This window comes from Lepisosteus platostomus, chromosome 8 (genome assembly GCF_059453375.1).
Source record: "Lepisosteus platostomus isolate fLepPlt1 chromosome 8, fLepPlt1.hap1, whole genome shotgun sequence".
Classification (NCBI taxonomy): Eukaryota; Metazoa; Chordata; class Actinopteri; order Semionotiformes; family Lepisosteidae; genus Lepisosteus; species Lepisosteus platostomus.
Window position 1 is genome coordinate 57,341,860 of NC_142618.1, and position 21,226 is coordinate 57,363,085.

The 21,226-nt window shown below is 38.1% G+C and overlaps 1 protein-coding gene and 1 non-coding gene across 4 annotated transcripts in view; one reads left to right on the forward strand and one right to left on the reverse strand.

Annotated features, from left to right (window-relative positions):
* LOC148657560 (dual specificity calcium/calmodulin-dependent 3',5'-cyclic nucleotide phosphodiesterase 1C-like) overlaps window positions 1–21,226 on the forward strand; it is a 201,183-nt gene that overhangs the window by 39,034 nt on the left and 140,923 nt on the right. For all 3 annotated transcript variants that reach the window (XM_088644009.1, XM_088644010.1, XM_088644011.1), the window contains exons 2-3: window positions 1,586–1,636; window positions 6,793–6,958. In XM_088644009.1, coding sequence (XP_088500135.1) covers window positions 1,586–1,636; window positions 6,793–6,958 — 217 coding nt within the window. The remainder of the gene's footprint in view (window positions 1–1,585; window positions 1,637–6,792; window positions 6,959–21,226) is intronic.
* On the reverse strand, window positions 19,670–19,742 carry trnar-ccg (transfer RNA arginine (anticodon CCG)). Its single transcript has one exon. It is a non-coding gene; the product is annotated as a tRNA-Arg (tRNA).

Genomic DNA, 21,226 nt, shown 5'->3' on the forward strand with positions numbered 1-21,226 from the left:
AATTTAGGAACATATTTTAATGTATTTAATGGAACATAGATGTTCAAGGCACATCATGTTTTCAAGCAGACAAATCACTAGATACCATAGTTCTCCCCTGAAAAGAAAAGGAGACCTGTTTGAATTAGAATTAATAGCTTATAAAAACTGGTAGCATTCGTTATTTGTACAATAGTTAAGAATTTCACATTACGTATAAATAGTAAGGATCTCAGAAATGAACACCATAGAACTCTTCATAACAACACGTGTTGTCAATTGTAAAAGTGTTAGCTGTGATTTCAAGGCACCTCACAGCAACACTTACTACAATTAAATTATCATTACAATTATTAATTAAAACCTATGCCACAATTAAATGGCACTTACTACAATTTGAAATCTTTATTTGTAGCATAGGATTGAATTAATACTCTGCTTCTGAAAATCATTTTCTGTCTTTTGTTTGCATTTGTCTATGATTCAGTGAATCCCTTTATATCACTTTATCCTTGCATGTTTTGTTTTGCCATGCTTTATCTTTGTTTTATTTTAACAAATTGTAAAAAAAAACAACTCAGACAAAAGTATTTTATAAAAATAACAAAAAAGGATTACACAAAATCAGCAACGAAGCAATCGATGCCTCATTACTGTTCATTACAAAATAAGATCAATGTGCAGTCAGTGTTTCTAATGGGAACATGATGCAAAATGTAATGTATTAATGTATATTTACTGTATACAGTTAGGCATACACAATAGTTCCAATCAGCAATCAGAATTAACATTATGAAACAGCTTCTATGATGACAGGACTTTCCACCTAAAAGTTAAGAAACTAATAACATCTGAGAATATGATATAGTAATGGTAAAATGTAATCAAAGCAAGACTTTTCTCATTAGTGCTTATTCTCACAGAACAGATCAGTGATTCTTATTTGTCATTCACTGTGGCAACAATAGTCAATCAATATTGTTTTCTGTATATGGTAATTAAGACAATATTAAACTTGGGAATATATTTAAATGACAAAATAATTTCAGTTTAAGGAAATAATGTAAAACCTGTCTGAACAGTACTTGGATTATGAAGCCAGATGGTCACCTTTTGTAACAAGCAAACTAGTTAAAATTTAGTACCGGTTATTTAAAATGTTATCATCTCTACCTCATTCACGATAAACCCTTCAGCCACTGAAAGCATGAATGTTTTCACCCTGTATTTGCTGGAAAACAAAGGAGAAACAATGGATTAAATGAACTGGTCAAACATTACAACCTCTCATCCCTACTGTAAATCAAATGAACAGGAGTTCAGTGTCGAGACTTGGTTGTTTTGAGGAGCAGGATATAGACTTTTATGACCATTTCCTTTATTTAGTGAGGGGACTCATAACTAATATTTTTATAATGTCCTGTATACATACTGTATTACAAATAGTGCATACTGTAAAACCACGCTTAAATATAAATCTGCTTGTTTTTTAATTATTCTGTGAAGCTCCACCTACAGTAGCTAATTACTGAACTTGAATTCTGGATTTTGGAAACCAGATTGTGTTTACTGTTGTCTAAACTGTTTCAATCCCGTCTCTTTCTAGTTGCAAATGAAGCGGGAGAGAACAACACACGCCCCCTGGCAAGGTTTGCACGTGAGTATCTGTGTATTCCTGTCGCTTCCCAAACATGGTGCTTTGGTGAGGTGTGAATCAAAGAGAAAGATACGCGATTTGTGATCATGTTTAAGATTTCCAAAATGAAAGATTTTCGCTATCAGTAAGTATGCTGTGTACAATAGTCACTCACGTTGCACTCGGTATAGAAGATAAGAACTATCTGGTGTACTTCTTGAGTCATAATAATATAAATAATCAGCATAATATCAATAACCAAACATAAATAATCACTTAATATGTAGACAACAGTTAGTATTATAGTGTGGAAGTGAAGAGTTAAAGGTGAATAATTTGTGAACAGCATTCTTGCTAGTGATGTAGTTTGAGGACACTATGACACTAAGGTGAGAACCACATTCACGCTAACACAATGCACAGCATATGCAGGATTTGCTAGGGTGGTGAAAATCGATTAAGAGAACAAGAATTTAGTCAGGGCTAGCTGTGCTTTATAGCATTTCAGATGGTGCTGCAGGATTGTTTCTAACCATGAAGGACAGGCACCTCCTATGATACAGCATACACTGTCATGATTCCTTTGCAATCGTACAGCCCTTTGAATCCAGTAGAAAGAGCGCCACCTTCTGGTACTGGAGCATTAATCCCAAGATTCACTGGAGTACATAAAATGCAGCTTAATTAATAAAGAATCAGTTAATCAGTTATAATTCAGTAGAAATGTATGCTTTATTTAAGATATTCTCTTCCAATCAAACTTAATTCTACATCACTTGATACCTTTGAGAATAATTTTGATGCTTGGTATTATGTATAATTTAATTTAATATTCTCAAAACTCAGTGTCGATGAGATACATGCCTGTGACTCAGATGATTATGGGCAGGTCTGGATCTTTGGAATCTGACTTTCACAATTCATGATGATGCAAAATTTGCCAATAATAGAAGACTGTCCCTCCTAATAGAAAGGGGCTCTTTAAATTTAATTTGTTCAAATAAGGTTATACTGCATTTAAACCTGGATTTTAAAGACTGTAATATAAATTTGACATAAATACAGTGTGGTGTTTGTTATCATGGGCTGTATTATTATTGTAAGATATTCTCAGTAATTCCCCCCAAAAAATATTTATTTTTGGAAATAAAATGGAAGTAAAGATATTTTGCCAATTATCGAATTTAATTGTATATATTTTAGTTTTGAGGGACATGGCTATGACTATTTTGTTTTTGTATTCTTTTTGATTAAAATGTAAGATATTGTTCTTTCTCCAATGTAGGCTTTCAAGGCATATAGGTGAATTTTTATATTAATTTCTGTATTATACTAATATCAATTTATTCCTCAATAAATGATTGGCTATAAGCCTTAAATTTGGCATTGTGTAATTAATGGGTTGTTAATTCTCTTTGTAGTCTGCTTGTTTTATGACAGCTGTGTCACAGAAATCCAGTCAAATTCTTACAGATTATATTGTTTAGATGACGTCTGTCTCAGTACTGACCACGCTTTTCTTTCTTGAGTTTCTGAGATTTGACAATATTGGGCTTCTACATAATAAATCAGATTGTTCCGTTTTGTAATGCACAGACTCCGACATATTTGACATTAGTGGCTTCATCTAAACACAAAACCTTGCAGCTGCAACTTTTCAGATTTTTCAGGGCAAATCAGAGAGCTCCTGTTGATAATGCTCACTTTTTTTTAGTTAGCTACTGTAAGTAAAGGCTGAAAATGAAATAATGAAAATTGTAAAAAATCATGTACAAAATGTTCTGACCTTAAGTAAAAGGATATGAAATACTCATATCCATGACCTCCCTTGGCATCTTCTAGTCTGGGAGAAATGTAACCAGCTTTGTGATGTCATGGATGCATAGAAATCTAACAGAACTGCTGAACAGATCTAACAGAACAGAATCTAACTGCTATTGCTTCTTCATCTCCGTCTCTCCACACTATTGCCATTACTACTATTTAGAACAGGGGTCTCAAAGTCAATAACTGGAGGGTTTTTGTTCCATCCACATTCTCAATTACATAGTTACATAGTCTCATTATTTAATTAGTTACAGAACTGTAATACTTCTAAAAAGCCTCCGATGTGACATACTGTATAGGTACCTTTAATGAAGTGAAGGACTCATGGAACCAACTGTAAAACACATTAAGACAATCCTGTGTGTCAAATTGTAAAAAAGAGGTTAATTGTCCGATTGAGTCCTCATTTTAAAGCAAAGACCAGATCACACAAGGCCGTTCAGGAACTCAGTCTGACACCACCGAATTACAGCAAGTGCATGTGCCCATCTACAATGAATTAGATTCATTTCCAGTAATTAACTGAATCATTCTAGCATTACCTTTTTGCTTCACAGACTGATTAAAAATCATTCCAGGATTAATCTTACATGTGCTTATTACTACTACTGCAGGGGTTCCCAGTCTTGGTCCAGGAGGCTCGCACACCTGTTCGTTTCTCTTTCTTGCACCAGCCTCAATCACTGTATCCTACTAATAGGAGTCTTGAGTTGTTTTTAGCTCTTAAGACACATTGGTTGATGCTTTTTGACGGTTGCATTTTATAAGCAACTTAAAACATTCAGCTTCGGGACTGAACAAACGAACTTGTTGGTTCGATTAAGGGTTCCATAAAGTAAGGAGTTTTTGCGAAACATAAGGTGACTTGTGGGGCTCCCTGTGAGTGGTCCCCTGGTCTATAGCGGAGCAGTGGCTCTGTGGCTAAGGATCTGCACCTGTGACTGGAAGGTTGCCGGTTCAAATCCCGCGGCTGGCAGAGGAATCCTACTCCGTTGGGCCCCTGAGCGAGGCCCTTAACCCTAACTGCTCCAGGGGTGCTGTATAATGACTGACTCTGTGCTCTGACCCCAATCTTCTCTCCCTGTCTGTGTCTCCATGGAGAAAAAGCTGGGGTATGCGAAAAGACAAACTCCTAATGCAAGAAATTGTATAGGGCTAATAAAGAAACATTATACATTATTATGAATGGCCGAATGTGTAACTTACTCTTTATTTCCACAAGATGGCAATGGGGCACCGTGCCTCCCTCTTCCAAACTCTTAACAGCCTTCGAGTGCAGGCTGAAGTGAAAGTGGCAGTCATAGGATGCCACGTTATGATTGGTGTATCCTGGTATCTATTTAAAAAAGATTAAATTTACACAAAAGACATTAAAGAACAAATTAATCGCATTTCGCATTAGGACCGTTTTCAAGGCCTAGTGAAACTGGCTCAATTTAAAAAAAAAAAAGAAAAAAGCCAGACAACTTGCAGACAAATACTGTATGCAACAATGGCACAAAGACCTACTGCATTTTGTGGTTGGATGCATTTAAATATATTAAATGTAGTGATGGAAAAAATGGCAACTAAGCTCTATTGTATTTCAGGCTTTGCACTATGTTGTGATACTGTATATCGAAGCATATTGTATCTATAAATGTGTACAAAATCACAAGAAAAAAAACTTCCAGACAAGTTAGCAAAATGCAGAAGAAACACAACACTCTGAAACTACACACCTCCACCTGTTTAAGAGGTTTTTTTTCTGTTTCTGTTGGAAGTGTGAACGAAACCACACATTCAGCCACATTCTGGCTGTCACGATTGTAGTCCCTCCTCCTTAAGGGCGCTCTGGCTCTCTTAACTTTGGACTTATTCTGTGCACCTGCCCCTTGTTCCAGCCTCCTTCCTGTCCCCCTTAAAAGCCAGACACTCGGTCAGTTCCGGCCTCTGCATCTGATTTCCGTATCGTGCGAGCCCGGGTCCGGATGAGTCTGGCTTCGTCGTGGTTTTTAAGTCTTTGTTCCTGTTTCCCTTGCCGGTTCCAACCCGGTTCCTGATTTGATCTCCTGTTTCGGATGGATCGCCGGGCCATGGACTCTAGCTTGTTTTTGGATTTCCTGTCTGGATTATTTTTGGATTGTTTGCCTCGGCCACACCTCCCCCTGTGCACCAGCGCACTTTGGACACGCCTCCCTGTTTTGATCCCCGTTACCTGCGTGGCTTTCCCCCCAGTGTTTCCTCACTATTCCTAATTGTGTCGTCCGCATAGGGTCCGGAAAGAACTGTTCGTTACACTGGCTTTTATTTCTTAGTGTGGCAGTATTTAACTCTGAGTGTCCAACAGGTGGAGACTCACAGCCAGTTCAGAGAAACTGCAATAACAATAATGCTCGAAGAGCTGGAAGCTCCTTTACTATTATAAATTTTTTCACATCAACTGCTCCTTCCTGACGTTTGATTTGTGTCTTACATATTCTGATGTATGTTTTTAACTTCCACTGCTACCATGTCACCTACACATTCTGTGGAGTATAAAATATGTTCTGCAAAGATTTCTTCAGGTTAACTGTAAATTAATGGGGGAAGGAAAGGGTGTTTCAGTATAAGGTTAGGTGGGTTTTATCATGAAATGATTGCCTCTCTGATGTTTGTGCTATGAAGCTGAGAAATTAGATGCATGTAGAAAATGGGATAGTACGCAATCTGTCCTCATGCACAGCGATAGCACTCAGCTAGGAACACTGAAGTAATGTCCATCTGCAGGTGTACAGTGTGCTCTTAGAGTGAACTTGGGTTCTGCCTTCTACCGTGTGCTGTGATCCTCCATCCTTCTACGATCGTCCAGGCGCCGTCAAGGCAGTACCACCTCATCACAAAGGGGCAATGGTCTGTAAAGGGGACATTCCACCACAGCTGTTAACTTCTGACTGCCTATGAGCTCAATGGACCAACTACATACTAGCCCATCAAACCAAATTAAGCTCAACGCACAAGACCATTTATGTGGAACAAAGCCCTCTCACCCAAAGTAGGCACCCAACACTCCAAACTGCACAGTGACTCCCTTCTTTCAAAGCTATAGAGTCTGGTGAACTGTAAGAGAACACTCATAATGCAATCCATCCTGTCAACCCTAACACAAACAATCAGGCTGCAAACCCCTGACCAGAACAACGCTACTATGTATATACTGAATATGTCCGGCAAGGGCAAGACCTGGGAAGAATGGACCATTAGTAGGAAAAAGACCCTGCAGTACAGATTTCAAAAGCGTTTGTCTATATCTGCATCATTTAAAAAAAATAATCAAAGAATATTTATCCTGTCTGTATTCAGAATTTTCCCTTTTTTGTCTTCTACTTAAGGCTCCAAATCTCAGAATGCTCTGTGGAATGCCATCACAGCTGGAATTGGGATCAGGGACAAAGAAAAGAGGGGAATCCTCATTGATCCCCGAAACCCAGAGGAAATCCTTGCAGATGAGCTTCCTGCAGTGGACAGTCCAGATGCCATGGAGAAGACAGCTATCAGGTTGGGAAGTGAATTGGCTTAAATCAGAAAGAAAATAAAAAGGTATAGCATGAGAGTCAGAGAAGAAAGGAAATCCTTCGCTACCTAGTGAGTAGGCCCTGCAACTGTGGCACAGAATGTAAACCTTTTGAAATCTTCCAAACCTTTTGTTGCTCTTAAGAAACATACGCGGTTAGCTGGCAATTTGGATACTGATGTCTTCATACAACACGTTCATGGGTATGCAGCTCTTTTTTGATTGATGTCATACTGTTCAAAACATGAGACGATAAATCATTTATATTAAAATGTTGTACATGTTGTTCTTTTGACAAATAGTTCTATCTGGCATCTGGGGCCTGATGTTCTTCTGCAGCTTTGATATTTGTTTTTCCTTTGTACATGGCTTTAAATGTGTGCATTCCTAATGAATTTACGATCCAGTACCCTCCCAGGAGTTAGTTTAAGGAATAAAGATGTGTGATATGAATTGATAATGTCAGTTTTCAAGAGGATTGCAGAAACCTTCAGACCGATAGTTTAAATGTACAGTACAGTATAACCACATCTCTTATAAACTGTACAACGGGAACATTATTCGAGACACTTTTACTGGTGTATGCACCAGCATGTTAACAAAGTGCCATACGATGCTCCCCTAGATGCATTTAAAGAGATTATGCATGTCAAAGCATTAAGCACTTTACATTTCTCCAATAAAAACAAAACCTTTTTACCACTGCATTGATTTTCACAGATAGTTTTTTTATTTACCCTGCTTATATGAAAGAGGGATATTATATTTTGTATACTGTTTGTTATTTTAAATAAAAATATTAAAAGGTATTTTTTGTAGAAAAAAGGGTCTCACAGCTGGTGATAGATATTGAATATGGGAATTAAGTCAGTAAATATTATTGATTTATGACAAGCATCAGTTAAAGGAAATGGTCTGAAAAGTTGTCAATGTGACAATCACATTTAAAACTTAATGAAGGAGTTCTCCAAAGTTTGCAGAAGTTAAAGAAAATAATTATAATGATGATGTGATCAATATCCAAGGAACTGGAAAGTAAACATTTCTTCAGTTTTTTATTTCTTGTTATATTATTTTTACTGCGTTCATCTTGCAACACACAAGATTAAATCTACTCCCAAGTGAAGTGTCTTTGAAAATAAGAATTGCACAGAAATTTCAATTCAGTGAGATGAATTTCTCTTTGATGTTTGTTGTGTGTTTTGAAAGTGTTTTTGCGGATTGTAGGACACTAATTAAATCAGGGATCTGCATCAGGGTGTAGACAAAACACTCACCATTTTCCGTGTAGTTCTGCCAGTTCAGTCACTTTCATTTAATCAGTTCTCACTTTTCACAGACACTGAAAGATCTGTGAATGTCCTCTATTCCCAAGGCCTACTGATCTTCTGTATGACAATTTTAATGATATCTACAGTACAAACGCCACAATTACACAAACACTACTGTATTTGAAAGGGCTGAGCTCGACTTCGCTTGGCAGCAGATTTACATGCATCTTATATACCTTATATACAGTAAACACTTTTATTCACCTACTGACATAGAATGTAGCAGGGAAATTTGGATGAAAACAAGAACTCAAGAATAATTCAATATTCAATTACACAGGTTGGTGTATACAGGTAGTCCTCGATTTACAACCAGTCACACTTACGACAGCTGTCCCCTTAATCGTATTATTATACAGTACTGTATATTATTTTCGTGTCCCGGCGTTTGGTCATATTGTCTAATATTGATGACATCATCAGCCTGCGCGACACCATGCTGACACACGTTATTGTTTGGGTGGTTAGCAAGCAAATATGTAGCAAGCAAAAAAGTGAGTGTTCTGGTGGTTCCAATTGGAAAAAACGATAGCGGAAGACAACAGATATAGTAATGGAAGTGAACATAATAGTGCAGTATGAAAATGGAACATCGGTATCGACAATCGCAGGAGACTTTGGCCTTCCTTGATAATATAGTAGCGCTCTCGGGTTCACGTGGGTATGCGCCCTCACCACTGCCGCCTCAGGTCGGCCCCCCACCACTGGGGACTCGAACCCGGGCCTCCGGCTTCACTCAACATGGACCTAGCCTCTTGAGCAAAAGAGAGATCTCCAGCGGTGGGGGGCCGACCTGAGGTGGCAGTGGAGAGGGATCATACCCACGTGAACCCGAGAGCGCTTCATTGGTGTCAGTGTGGGATATTTCCCTTTAGCTCAACTGGCTGGGTCCCTGATGAGTGACACCGGAGGCCCGGGTTCGAGTCATGTTCGGTGGGGGTGCCAACCTGAGGCGGCAGCGGCGAGGGCGCATACCCACGTGAACTTGAGAGAAATTTGTGACATTTCCTTTTTCATACAAAAATGTGTGAAATTTCATGTTACATACAGTACTAAAAATTGATCATATCACTACATTAAGATTTGCTTATTAAACGCTTGTATTTTACTAAAATCACTGTGTGCTTTCATCACGTTTAATTTTTAAAATATCCATTAACTTCATAAATCAACTCCTTTAATTATCCATCCTTTCTTAATTATGTGAAAAATTTAAAATACTACAACACTGTAGTTATCAATAAGGATTTCTTGGCAACTAGCCTGGAAGATGTAATTTACAGTAATTTGCATTTGATAATCTCACCTCTCACTTTTTTAACTTTAGAACATATTTATTAAAAATAATTAATTTCTTGTGGAAAACCCAATATGGAATGTAAGCATAATGCTGTATCCTTACTATACCAAATTGAACTTAAATGACACTACAATTCTCTTTTACTTATTTGCAAATTGCCTATAGGTATTATACCAATTGTTATGCCTCATTCTTAATGTTTGTTCTAAAATCTGAGATCAAACTGACCTCATTTGTGGTAAACGTCTTGGTTTATTCAAGATACACAAGATACAAACCATTATATCACATCTGAGATGCTAGAATCTTTGTATCATGCATTTGAGAATTATTTCAGAAGGAGTAGAACCCAAGAATGAAGTATATTGAGAATGTCTAATTATTGTTTTAGTCATAGTATTTGTTTTTTTGCTTTTTCCTCCTTGGCTGAGGGTTGAACTCCTGGCCACAGGACAAGGAGGCTGGCATACAAGATATCCAGTATGCAAGGGTGAGAAGGGGATTACTTGAAGTATTTCTCATTTTTAATGTAAGGAAGTGACTTCAGGACTGATCACAGTTCAGGACAGCACAGGCTGATTGAACTTGGTTGTTGTCATCCATCCTGAACTTTCGTTTACGTTGTTGTACTTTTAACATTTACAAGATGCTATGCATGCTAAGTTTCCTCCCTCCTTGGTAATATTTAAGGCTGTTCAAATAAAAATGGAGCCCGTTTGCTTTTTTGTGTAGAGCTTTCAGAGGCTGTTACAACATAATTGGAGCCATGTGATAAACGCAGCTTGGATTGGGAGTTTTAGACCTGGGCTGTTCAATCCTGGACCTGGGGGTATGATGTTCTACCTGTCTTTCAAAGACCATCACCTGAAGATGAAGAAAGAAGTTGTCAGATTTGCCTAATGAGGCTAATTATGCTATAAGTTATTAAGAACTAATTTGAAATTAACAAAGGCTCTACAGCCCTCTAGGATTAAGATTCTTTTCCAATGCATTTTTTTGTACACTTCAGAACAAAGCTGATGTGATTGCTTGGACTGACCTAGCTAAGGTTTTGCCCCACCGATTTCAAACACATTACAGTTTTTTAAGTTTAGTTCTAGAAACTCTAGCAAACAGGATATTGCAATGAACAGTCCTTGAAAACATTGTGTTTCCAGTGCAGACACAGCCTGACAATATTTTTTTCTGATGGAAAAGAATATTTAAAAGCCTATGCAATGTTCTGCACATGAAAAAAACCAATTAATTTCTAATGACTTTAATTAAGTATGTTGCACCACTTCTGCCACTTTGAGTAATGATACAATTTTATTCAATATTCTGACTACTTTAGATAATAGATGTAGCCTGCACGCTACAGTTGTCTGAATGTTTCTAAGGAATTTTTCAAGGATGTCCATTCAAATTATTAAAATTTATTTTGTTTGGGCCTGCCTGACATTCGTAATGTATGGATTGCTGTGTGTATTTTATCTTAAAGAGCAAGCAATCTCAAAGAGAATGGAAAACAAGCATTATTTTCCAGTCTTCACTGTGTTTTGTTTAATTTACTGTGTTTTAATAAACTTACTTTGTTTGTTATAATTATACTGAAAATAGATTAAATAGGTAAATAGATATGTACCTCTGCAGTTCTGCAGTGCCACAGTGGTCACACGTCTTAGGGGTTGTGCTTGGTTTTCAGCCTTTTGTGCCTTTTGTGTTTTCTGGAGTGCATTCTGACTGGTGGCATAAATGCTTCTTTATCGTTTTAATCCTTTTCCTCTGGGAGTTTCTCCTTCGGAAACAATGGCTATTTCTTATGAACTTCCCAGAGCAGTATTTTGAGGAACAGCTTAACTTCAACAGAAAGTAAACAAGAAAGCACAAGAATATTTCCATCTAATCTGGAAAAAAAACTAGAGTGTGAAAAAAGTGTTGAGTGGTGTGCAGCCTAAGGGTCTTATGGATACATTTAGAAGACGATCGATTATTTAGTGTTGCATGCTTCAGACTTGAATACCACTGCAGATGGAGCTGGATTTAACCACTCACACTGAACTCCAGCACCCTGACTCCAGCAGACAATTGATATTTCTGAAATTAAGCCCCCTCCCTTATTCACTAATCATAAGGATCATGTTCATACTCATTGTTTTCCACTTCCCGGGGTTGTGAGAGCAATTATACTGATGCCACATGGCTCTGTTCAGTGAAATCTGAAACACTCGGTCAGTATGCTAGAAGCATAAAAGGCTACTATCTGAACAACTGCTTCTCTTATTGAAACATGCAGCATGCTTCCTTTCCTAAGTCTTCTCTATCATTTATCCAGTTTAGACACGACCAGCAATGACAAAAAATAAAGCGTTTCTTGTCCAAAAGACTATTTTTTAACAGCAGTAGTATTAGTGGCAGTAGTATTATTAGCAGTTCTAGATGAATGTTCTGACAGAAATACAGTAGGTGGAAGCTTCAGAATTGGAGATATTTGACCATGGCCAGTGATAAAAACTGTCACCTTGCTTCAGAACTCTGAATCATTCCAACTGACACGTATTTGCCGTTTTTTGTCAACCATCCAAAGTCGATATTCACAACTTTTAAATTCTGTGAGGCACCTGAAACTAGCAACAATATTTAAGGTGTTAGCAACATACATGTACATCTGTAGCCTTTACTTCATCTCATCCTTCATGCTGCAATAAAACAGTAAATCCCAGGGCTATTAACGGCCTGGCTGTATGCAATCTGAGTCTGCCAAAAGGAAAGAATGGGGAACAATTTAGTTTTTAAGCATTACAACAACTGAAAGGTTGAAATGTCATTGTTGTCTTTTCTGAAGCAGATGAAAAGGCTCTGAGGACTTTGAAGTGTGAGCTTAACCTTTTCTGTTGATGATGAACCTGCAAACACTCTTTCAGAAGGGTATTGCTGGAGTCCATCATTATATAGATTACATTCACTTCCTTTTTTTAAGGATCTCTGCACTCCACTCTTGTGTTTTGGAATGGAAGCATAAAGAAAATATCCGTGATGGTTATCGGCTGGTCAATATTAGTCAAGACCCCTGCTGTGATTCATACAGCCCTGCTAAATTTTAGCAGGGCTGTAAAGTGTCGTGAAAAGCTACTGTAAATACCGAAGCCCCATGTCTGTTAATCATACAGGTGACTCGGATGCAGCAGTGAGCGCTGGTTTTGGTTTGAAAACTCAACACTGTACCACAGTGCTCATGGGGAAAGCGTTGCATAGGGAAGTCTCTGGATTCATTTAGAGTCTGGGCTCTGTGATGGACTGATGACCAAGCCGTGGGGTGGGAGTCATGTGCCCGCGGTTTGTTTAACACCATGGAAACCGGGATGAACTCCGGCCCGATGAGTCACCGTGACTTGAATATGGAGATGATCTGCTGCACTGTGAAGGAACAAGTAAAGGTTAATTCCATGGTGAAAAACAGAGAGGAGAAACACAGTGTTTCGGCTGTTGAGGCATCTGCTCACACCTGAAGAAGGCTCAACAGCCAAAGTGCTGTGCTTCTCCTTTCAATTTTTCAACGTGAAATTAACCTTTACTTGTTCCCTTGCGGCCAACACACGGACACGTCTCCTCACTCCTTACATGTACTGTCGTGCTGTTTTAACTCATAGCTGTTTTTTTTTCAAGTGAAGGGTTTTCTAAACTGTGGAAGACTGATAGAGGAGTAACATTTTTTTGTATCAGCATCATGTGCTGTACTATATTTAATGCTATTTCTGTATCATTTTTATTCAGTGAAAAGTCCTAAGTTGTGTAACACAAATCTGACCCTTTACCTTTATTTTGTGTCTATGGTCTTGTCAATAATCAAACTTATTTGGATCTAATTATACACTATACTATTCTGGCTTTGGGTTTTACAGTATATACTGTAGCACCACAGTGCAGATTATCATTGGTTAATAGTGTCTGTATTTCAAATATTGTTGTACAAATTGTGACATTACCCTCAAACTACAGTACATTTTGTGTATGCCATAAGTATTTTTGAATTTTCTTTCATATATATTTCAGTTTTTAAATCTTTTATGCCATGAGAGACCTTTGAAATGCTGTCCAAGAATTTTATGTCTTGTCTTGACAGTTAAATGATCATACATCAAGAACACTAAATACCAAACAAAAACCAAGTGAGAGTGAACTGTTTGTGAGTGAAACTGTTTATTATCTCAGTATTGTGTTTGCATGTAACACTGTCGCCATCTTGAAATGTACAGTATTAGTACTTTAAACTGCTTCCAACTCTCAGCAATGGGTACTATTCCACCTGTATCTCATTCTAAATGCACATTGTGGCTACATGCTAATGCTTGAACAGTTTTTTAAATACATGGTTAGAAAGTAAAGAAAAAGATAAAACCGCCTTTATTTACCCTTTTTGAATTATATTTAATCATTTATAAAGTGTAGAGATATAGAGCAGAGGTACTGCATTTTACTAATGAATGCTTAAGCAGTATTCAGTGTAAAAATAGTCCAGACCCTTTGCCTTTTGTCTCTGTAAATGGATATTATCTCCGGGAAGCCGTGCAAACCTAAAAGACAGGCTCAGTTGCAGAGCAGAAGTTATATGTCTTACACTCAGAGCAACTGTTTTATATGAGAGTCTGTTCTCAGCCTTGATGTTGGCTGATGCAGTGCCAGTCAAATGATAACGACGGTTTTATCAACATGGCTGTCAGACATGAGGCAAGCTGCTAATATTTAGTCACTGATCGTTTGATTTCCATTCCACTTCCTAGAACTGGAACACTGAGGATTAATAATAATAATAATTGCTTACACTTATATAGCGCTTTTCTGGACACTCCACTCAAAGCGCTTTACAGGTCATGGGGACTCCCCTCCACCACCACCAATGTGCAGCATCCACCTGGATGATGCGACGGCAGCCATAGTGCGCCAGAACGCTCAACACACACCAGCTATCAGTGGGGAGGAGAGCAGAGTAATGTAGCCAATTCATAGAGGGGGATTATTAGGAGGCCATGATTGGTAAGGGCCAATTGGAAATTTGGCCAGGACACCGGGGTTACACTCCTACTCTTTTCGAGAAGCGCCGTGGGATTTTTAATGACCACAGAGAGTCAGGACCTCGGTTTTACGTCTCATCCGAAGGACGGCGCCTGTTTACAGTATAGTGTCCCCGTCACTATACTGGGGCATTAGGACCCACATGGACCACAGGGTGAGCGCCCCCTGCTGGCCCCACTAACACCTCTTCCAGCAGCAACCTTAGTTTTTCCCAGGAGGTCTCCCATCCAGGTACAGCACTGACCAGGCTCACACCTGCTTAGCTTCAGTGGGCTGCCAGTTGTGAGTTGCAGGGTGATATGGCTGCTGGCACATAAACGCTGCCGCAGCAATGTAAGAGACAAGTATGGCAGTCAGACTTGCCCCAGTCTACAAGAGGACGGGTGAAAGCTGACAACAGCGACCTGAATGAATTGTAGTATTATTTTAGTAATGAAATAAGCGTACGTGCACATCATTTAGTGAAGTTTTATAAGTTGATAGATCTGGTTATTACAAAGTGACCAATATTAATTGACTTTTGTTTCTTCAAAGGTTTTCTTCTTTATTTTTTTATTCTTCTTTAAAATCTAGTTCAAATAACTAGGTAGGTTTTCTTCCATGATACAAAAGCTTTTAAAATCACTCTATGTTTTAAAATGGGGTGGGGTGGGAAACTAGGTTTCCTGGGATATTCACATATACAGAAAATGAAATGTTAGCTCGAAATCAGAATTAATACTTTATATTTCTGTCAGAGGCACTATAAAAATGAATCAATTTCATAGAAGGAATTATATGATTTATGATTACAAGCAAAGGATTCTAATGGATATACAGATTATTATGCCACCATTTCCAGACATTGTATGTGGGTAGCAGTGTCCTATTTTATTGCTATGCCATGAGAGGTCTTTTAGATTTCTGCCTTTATATTTTAGGGATTAAAGTGAAAAAAAAAACATAAGAAGATCCTATCAGCCTTGAGCTACTTGATGATGGACACTAAGAAGGGATGGGGAGTTCATCTACTTACGGATTGTTTTTTTTTTCCAACAGAAACGTAAAGGTTTATATCCATATAACAATTCTAACTTTTCCCATGATGTCAAATGATGGCAAACAATTGCTTTGCTTGTGGTGTACAGCCTTCCTTAATGCTCAATACCAATAACATGATTTCTGGAAGCATCAGATGTGAAGCTGTTGAAGCTGTTAGCATAATATTTATTTTAAAACTGTCAACACAACAAATTCCAAATACAGCACTTCCTTTTAACAATTCAAAGGTATCCGATGTGATTGATGCCTGCATTTATTCCGTTAAGAGTTAAGAGTATCACCTAATATACTGGGGTGTCTACTGAGGAACTAAATAGGTTTCAGTATGTCCAGAATTCTGTACAGTAGCTCATGTAACAAACAGAAACTATTGTTCCTTCTCTAAACTGCTTTCTTACCAGAAGGATTCAAGATGGAGTCATTCTGATTTACTTTTATGTGTTGTTTTGAAAATTGTAACACTTCAGCTTTTTCAACAGAACACTAATTTTCTTATCTTTGAAATTACATGTGTCACAAATGCTGCATGATAGTAGAGATAAACTGCTTGTAGCTATATTTATTATTTCTTTAAAGAAATGCTGACTGTCAGCTGAGTTATAAAAATATCACATTTCTAAAGTAGGATACTAAAAATGTGTAATTCTCATTTTACTTTTTTATATTACATAAAGCAGAATCTTAGTTACTCTGCTAATACAGTATGTTTGTAGGTGGGTTATTTTAATGTTTTGGTAAATACAACTGAAAGAAAAATGTTTCTCCATTTTGAAATGCAAAAATGACTTAAAAAGCTATTAGAAAATCTGACTTCTTTCTTGGATACTCCAGTTTCTTGTAAGATAACATGCCCAAAAAATCAATTTTCCTTTAATTTTATTAGACCTTTCCAAAAAGGGATACTTGGTTGAGGTGAAGCAGAGTAGGACACAGGTAAAGGAAGAATGGAGTCAGAGCCCAAGGAAACACTGGGAGAAGGTCCTCAGATCTTTTTTAACGATTGTGCCAAAGAATCAAAGGCAGGCAAAAGAATCAAGGGAAAGAGAGGACACAGATGTAGTCGTAGTGAGATAACCTTTTAGTATCCTGTTTCCACCTGCTGAGCAGAGAATCTGAAAGCTAGCTGAAATGAACCGTAAAACCCTGAGTGATTTGAAAGTGGTTTGTATTTCAGCCACAAGTATCACTTATGTAGCGGCATCATGGTTTTCGAGTACAAAAATGTCTAACTTTTGTGTCTTAAAGTAAATTGCACTTTCAAGTGCATTATTTTTATTGAATGATTACTGTAACATGGTCCCAAAAGGTCAAGAGCGCTTCTGCCACTTTTTTGTCTGAACTATTTTAGACATTCCTAGAATGTTACTTCTTCATTCTAAGTGGCCACTCTCACATTAGTCTTGTCCACATTCATCTTGTAACGTCTGTAACCAATAGTTGAATTTTGTTATTCTGCACCTGCTTTGTTTTAAGTTTGATTACCGTCTTCTTTTTTTCTTAAAGCTTTAGCGCTAAATCTGCTCTGGAGCAAAAAGTTTTGATCAGCCCCTAGTTCATTTGTGGGTCTGCACTAGAAACATTTGTTTGAGTTATATTTTTCTATTTTGCGATTGTAAAGGCTGTCTGACAGCTCTGATATTCAGGAGCGAGCCCTACGTGGGTTCCAACAGTCAAACAAATTCAAGGGAGAACAATAAAGCACAATCCTCACCAAAACTCTAGAAACAAGTCCAGGACCAAGAAGAGCTTAAAACAAAGCATAAATCACAATCCTATAATAAAATCTAGAAACAGGCCAAAATCCTAAATCAGGCAAGTAATTCACAGAAAAACACCAGGGCCGCAGAATAGCAACCAGGGAAAAACATCCCAGAAACAAAAACAAGAAGCCAGCAAACTAGAGAAGGAAACAGAACCAGGAACAAAATACTGAAAAAAGGGAAATACTCAAGAAACCCAGGATCTGCAACTAAACATAGAGTAAACAATAGTGAACACGGCATGGCCAGGGAGCAGGGTTAAAATGGGTTTGAGGAGGGGAGGTGTGAAGAGCTAGGGTCACTGGGCAACCAGAGATCGCCTACAGACGTCTGCTTGGTCTGCGCAGCTGGAGTAGCCTCTAGAGGTTGGGGTGCCCTCTGGTGGCGAGAAATGTGGAACCAAAACAGGGATCGGTTATGTTCCTGTACTTGTTTTTTCTTTCACTTTCTGTACATTTTTCTCTTAAAAGTTTTCTGTAACTGATGTTACTTAACAGTCAGAAAACTGCACGTTCCCAGCCAAAGTGAGATTTGATGCCAAGCTTTCAGAGCAATTTGCAGCCTACCCGCTAAGACACTGCTTTCTGAGTCATTCGCCATCTTCTCATGTGGTGGAAGTTAACACCTCATGTGGCTAAAACAAACAACACAGCGTCAGTAGTTACAGATACTGGCACTTCTGCAAAATTACCTACTTTGCCAAATGGGGTTTTCCCTTTGCATATGGCAGAGAATGAGATCTCTACATTTAAGTTCCAAATATTAAAATAAAGAACCGAACATTATCTTTCGAATCTGAGCGTACATCTTTGTCCAAAATTCAAAACAAAGTTTAATAGGAAAAAAATGACCACAATCACATCAGAATGATTTCCAGAAGGGGAGAAGCTAACACAGTAAAGTGGTGTTACATAAACGGACTTAAAATATAATTTAATGATGAGATAATAATGTAGCATTTTTGTGTGGTACTTCCCCTCATACTTTTTCCACGTTGTTAAAAGCAGCAAATAAACAAAAGTTGAGCTCTCCATTCCACATAAATCACTGATGGATGTTCAGCTCCTCAAATTGAATTATATTTGTACAGTAATCCTTAGTGGCCTTGAAAATACAAAAAAGCCTTTTAGTGCATTACTGGGTTTCCTTTTTAACCATAACTAAGTTGTTTTTGAGCATGAAGTAAATAAAACAAGAACAGTGTTTAGTGTTAACATGAAGTGTATATTCTGTAAATACCTTTAAACAGGACTTTTCCTCAGTTCATGGCATTTTTTATTTTGTACATTTATAAAAATCAGGAAAGGGAATCCAAAAATCTGTTGTTTGGCTCCGAACATCAGCCAGAGGAAATTTCTCCGATTGAATACATTGCCCATAAGCAAATTGTTGCATATTAAGTATACTGTACAGAGTACTTAAATCAGAAATCTAAACTAATCTAATAATTAGTTTTCTTCTGCTTTAAAAGTTTTTCAGAGGTGTACCACAGGGATCTGTTATAATAATAATAATAATAATAATTGCTTACACTTATACAGTATAGCGCTTTTCTGGACACTCCACTCAAAGCGCTTCACAGGTAATGGGGACTCCCCTTCACCACCACCAATGTGCAGCCCCACCTGGATGATGCAACAGCAGCCATAGTGCGCCAGAACACGCACCACACATCAGCTCTCAGTGGGGAGGAAAGCAGACTAATGAAGCTAATTCATAGATGGGGATTATTAGGAGGCCATGATTGGTAAGGGCCAAAGGGACATTTGGCCAGAATGCCGGGGTTACACCCCTACTCTTTTCAAGAAACACCCTGGGATTTTTAATGACCACAGAGAGTCAGGACCTTGGTTTTACGTCTCATCCAAAGGACAGCTCCTGTTTACAGTGTAGTGTAAACTGCAGGACTGCAGGGCGAGCACCACCTGCTGGCCCCACTAACACCTCTACCAGCAGCAACCTTGGTTTTTCCCAGGAGGTCTCCCTTCCAGGTACTGACCCGGCTCACACCTGCTTAGCTTCATTGGGCTGCCAGTTGTGAGTTGCAGGGTGATATGGCTGCTGGCAAATAGAATTTTGTTTTGGAAGCATTTTAATGACTACGTTCATGACTGTTCTGTAAACCAATGGTGCAATCATACCTCCCCCTGCTGGTGTCTGGTTGTTTGTCAATGATTGAGAACACTCCTCTTGCAGAGTGCCATAATTAATCGACCCAGGTGGGACTCGAACCCACACTCCCCAGCTCCGGAGGCTGATGCCTTATCCATTAGGCCACTGGGCCTGTGATGTGTAATGTAATGTGTAATGGGCTCATCAGCATCCCTAATTTGCACTGTATCAGCGAGCATGAATCTGATAGGTAGATAGAGATAGAAAACACACAGTTAAGTAATTATGCAAAAAAAGGCACAGCAAACACTGTAGGAGCAGCAAAGGAAATGCCAATAAAACTATAATCAATACATGATACATAAGCTCTTCACACCTATCAATATGGCTTTTCCTGTTTGTTGAAGTCTGCTGTACAGCTGTGGTCTAATGTGTATCACCTGATCGTTTAGCCTTGAGAGTGAAACATTTAAGCCAATTACAGTACATGATATTCCCTGCATATATACTATTTGTTTCTAGTTGAGTGACAGAGCTACCCACATTTACTTCTTTTAATCCAAGGATCATTTACATTACAATGTGAAGCCCAGTGTGGTACTAATTAGGAATATACGCCTGATCTAATAGCTATGATTGCCCAAGGATACTTACCAACAGATGCAGAAATGAAATTCATTAGGCATTTCTTACATTTACAGGCTTGTTTACCATTTCAAAGCTATTAGAGTTCAAATGTGACTTTAAGATTCATACAACCACTGTAAAAAGAGAACGATTCAGGTGCATTTTGTTGATTATTGTAATGGTGCTTGTTATGCTTAAAATTAACATTTTGACATTGAGTTTATCCTCACAAAGGACTATTAAATACAATTTAATACAGAGTGCTCATGCTTAGCTGTGCGTGATTTCCCACAGTAAGTATATTTCTGTCTTTGTTATGATTGATACACAGAGCAGTTCTAAATGGTCTCTTGCTTTATGGCTCTGTGATTCACTGCCATTACAACCAGGGAGATGTTCATCATATGTAATGTACCAGCATAGGCTCTGGACTCCTCAACAGAAAAAACAAACAGGCTTACAGAAAATGTATGAATGGCAGTGCTATATAATTTCCAAAACAATATATTCTGATACAGTTCGTACAAAGTCGTTTTGTTTACATTTGTAGAATATATGTGTCCTCCTGGAGACTCCAAATATTACCTTTGTTTCTCTGCTACCACTAAAGACACTGACATCTGAGTGGAGGCTAACACCAGGTATTATTTATAAGTACCAATTAGTTCCTTTCAACCCATAACCTAAACCTGAAAGTGTCTAAGGATCTTTTTGTTATACTCATAATCAAACTACAGGCAGCAAACCAGTATGAAGCCCACAGGACAGTCCAATTCCAGTTCAATGCTACCGAAATCCAAGTTTCATAGACCTTAAATCCTAAAATCATGTACATTCTAGATAAAAAAAAGAATTATAAAGCCATCTCTTTCAATTAGGAGTGAGTGCAAAACTCAGCTTACTTTTACTTTGCTTAAAACGTGCATACAACAACTTAACAAAACAGTAACTATCATCATAAAACATGAAAATATTTGGTGTGGTGGAATAATGGTAATCACAGTTTACTGTATGTGGCCATAGAAGGAG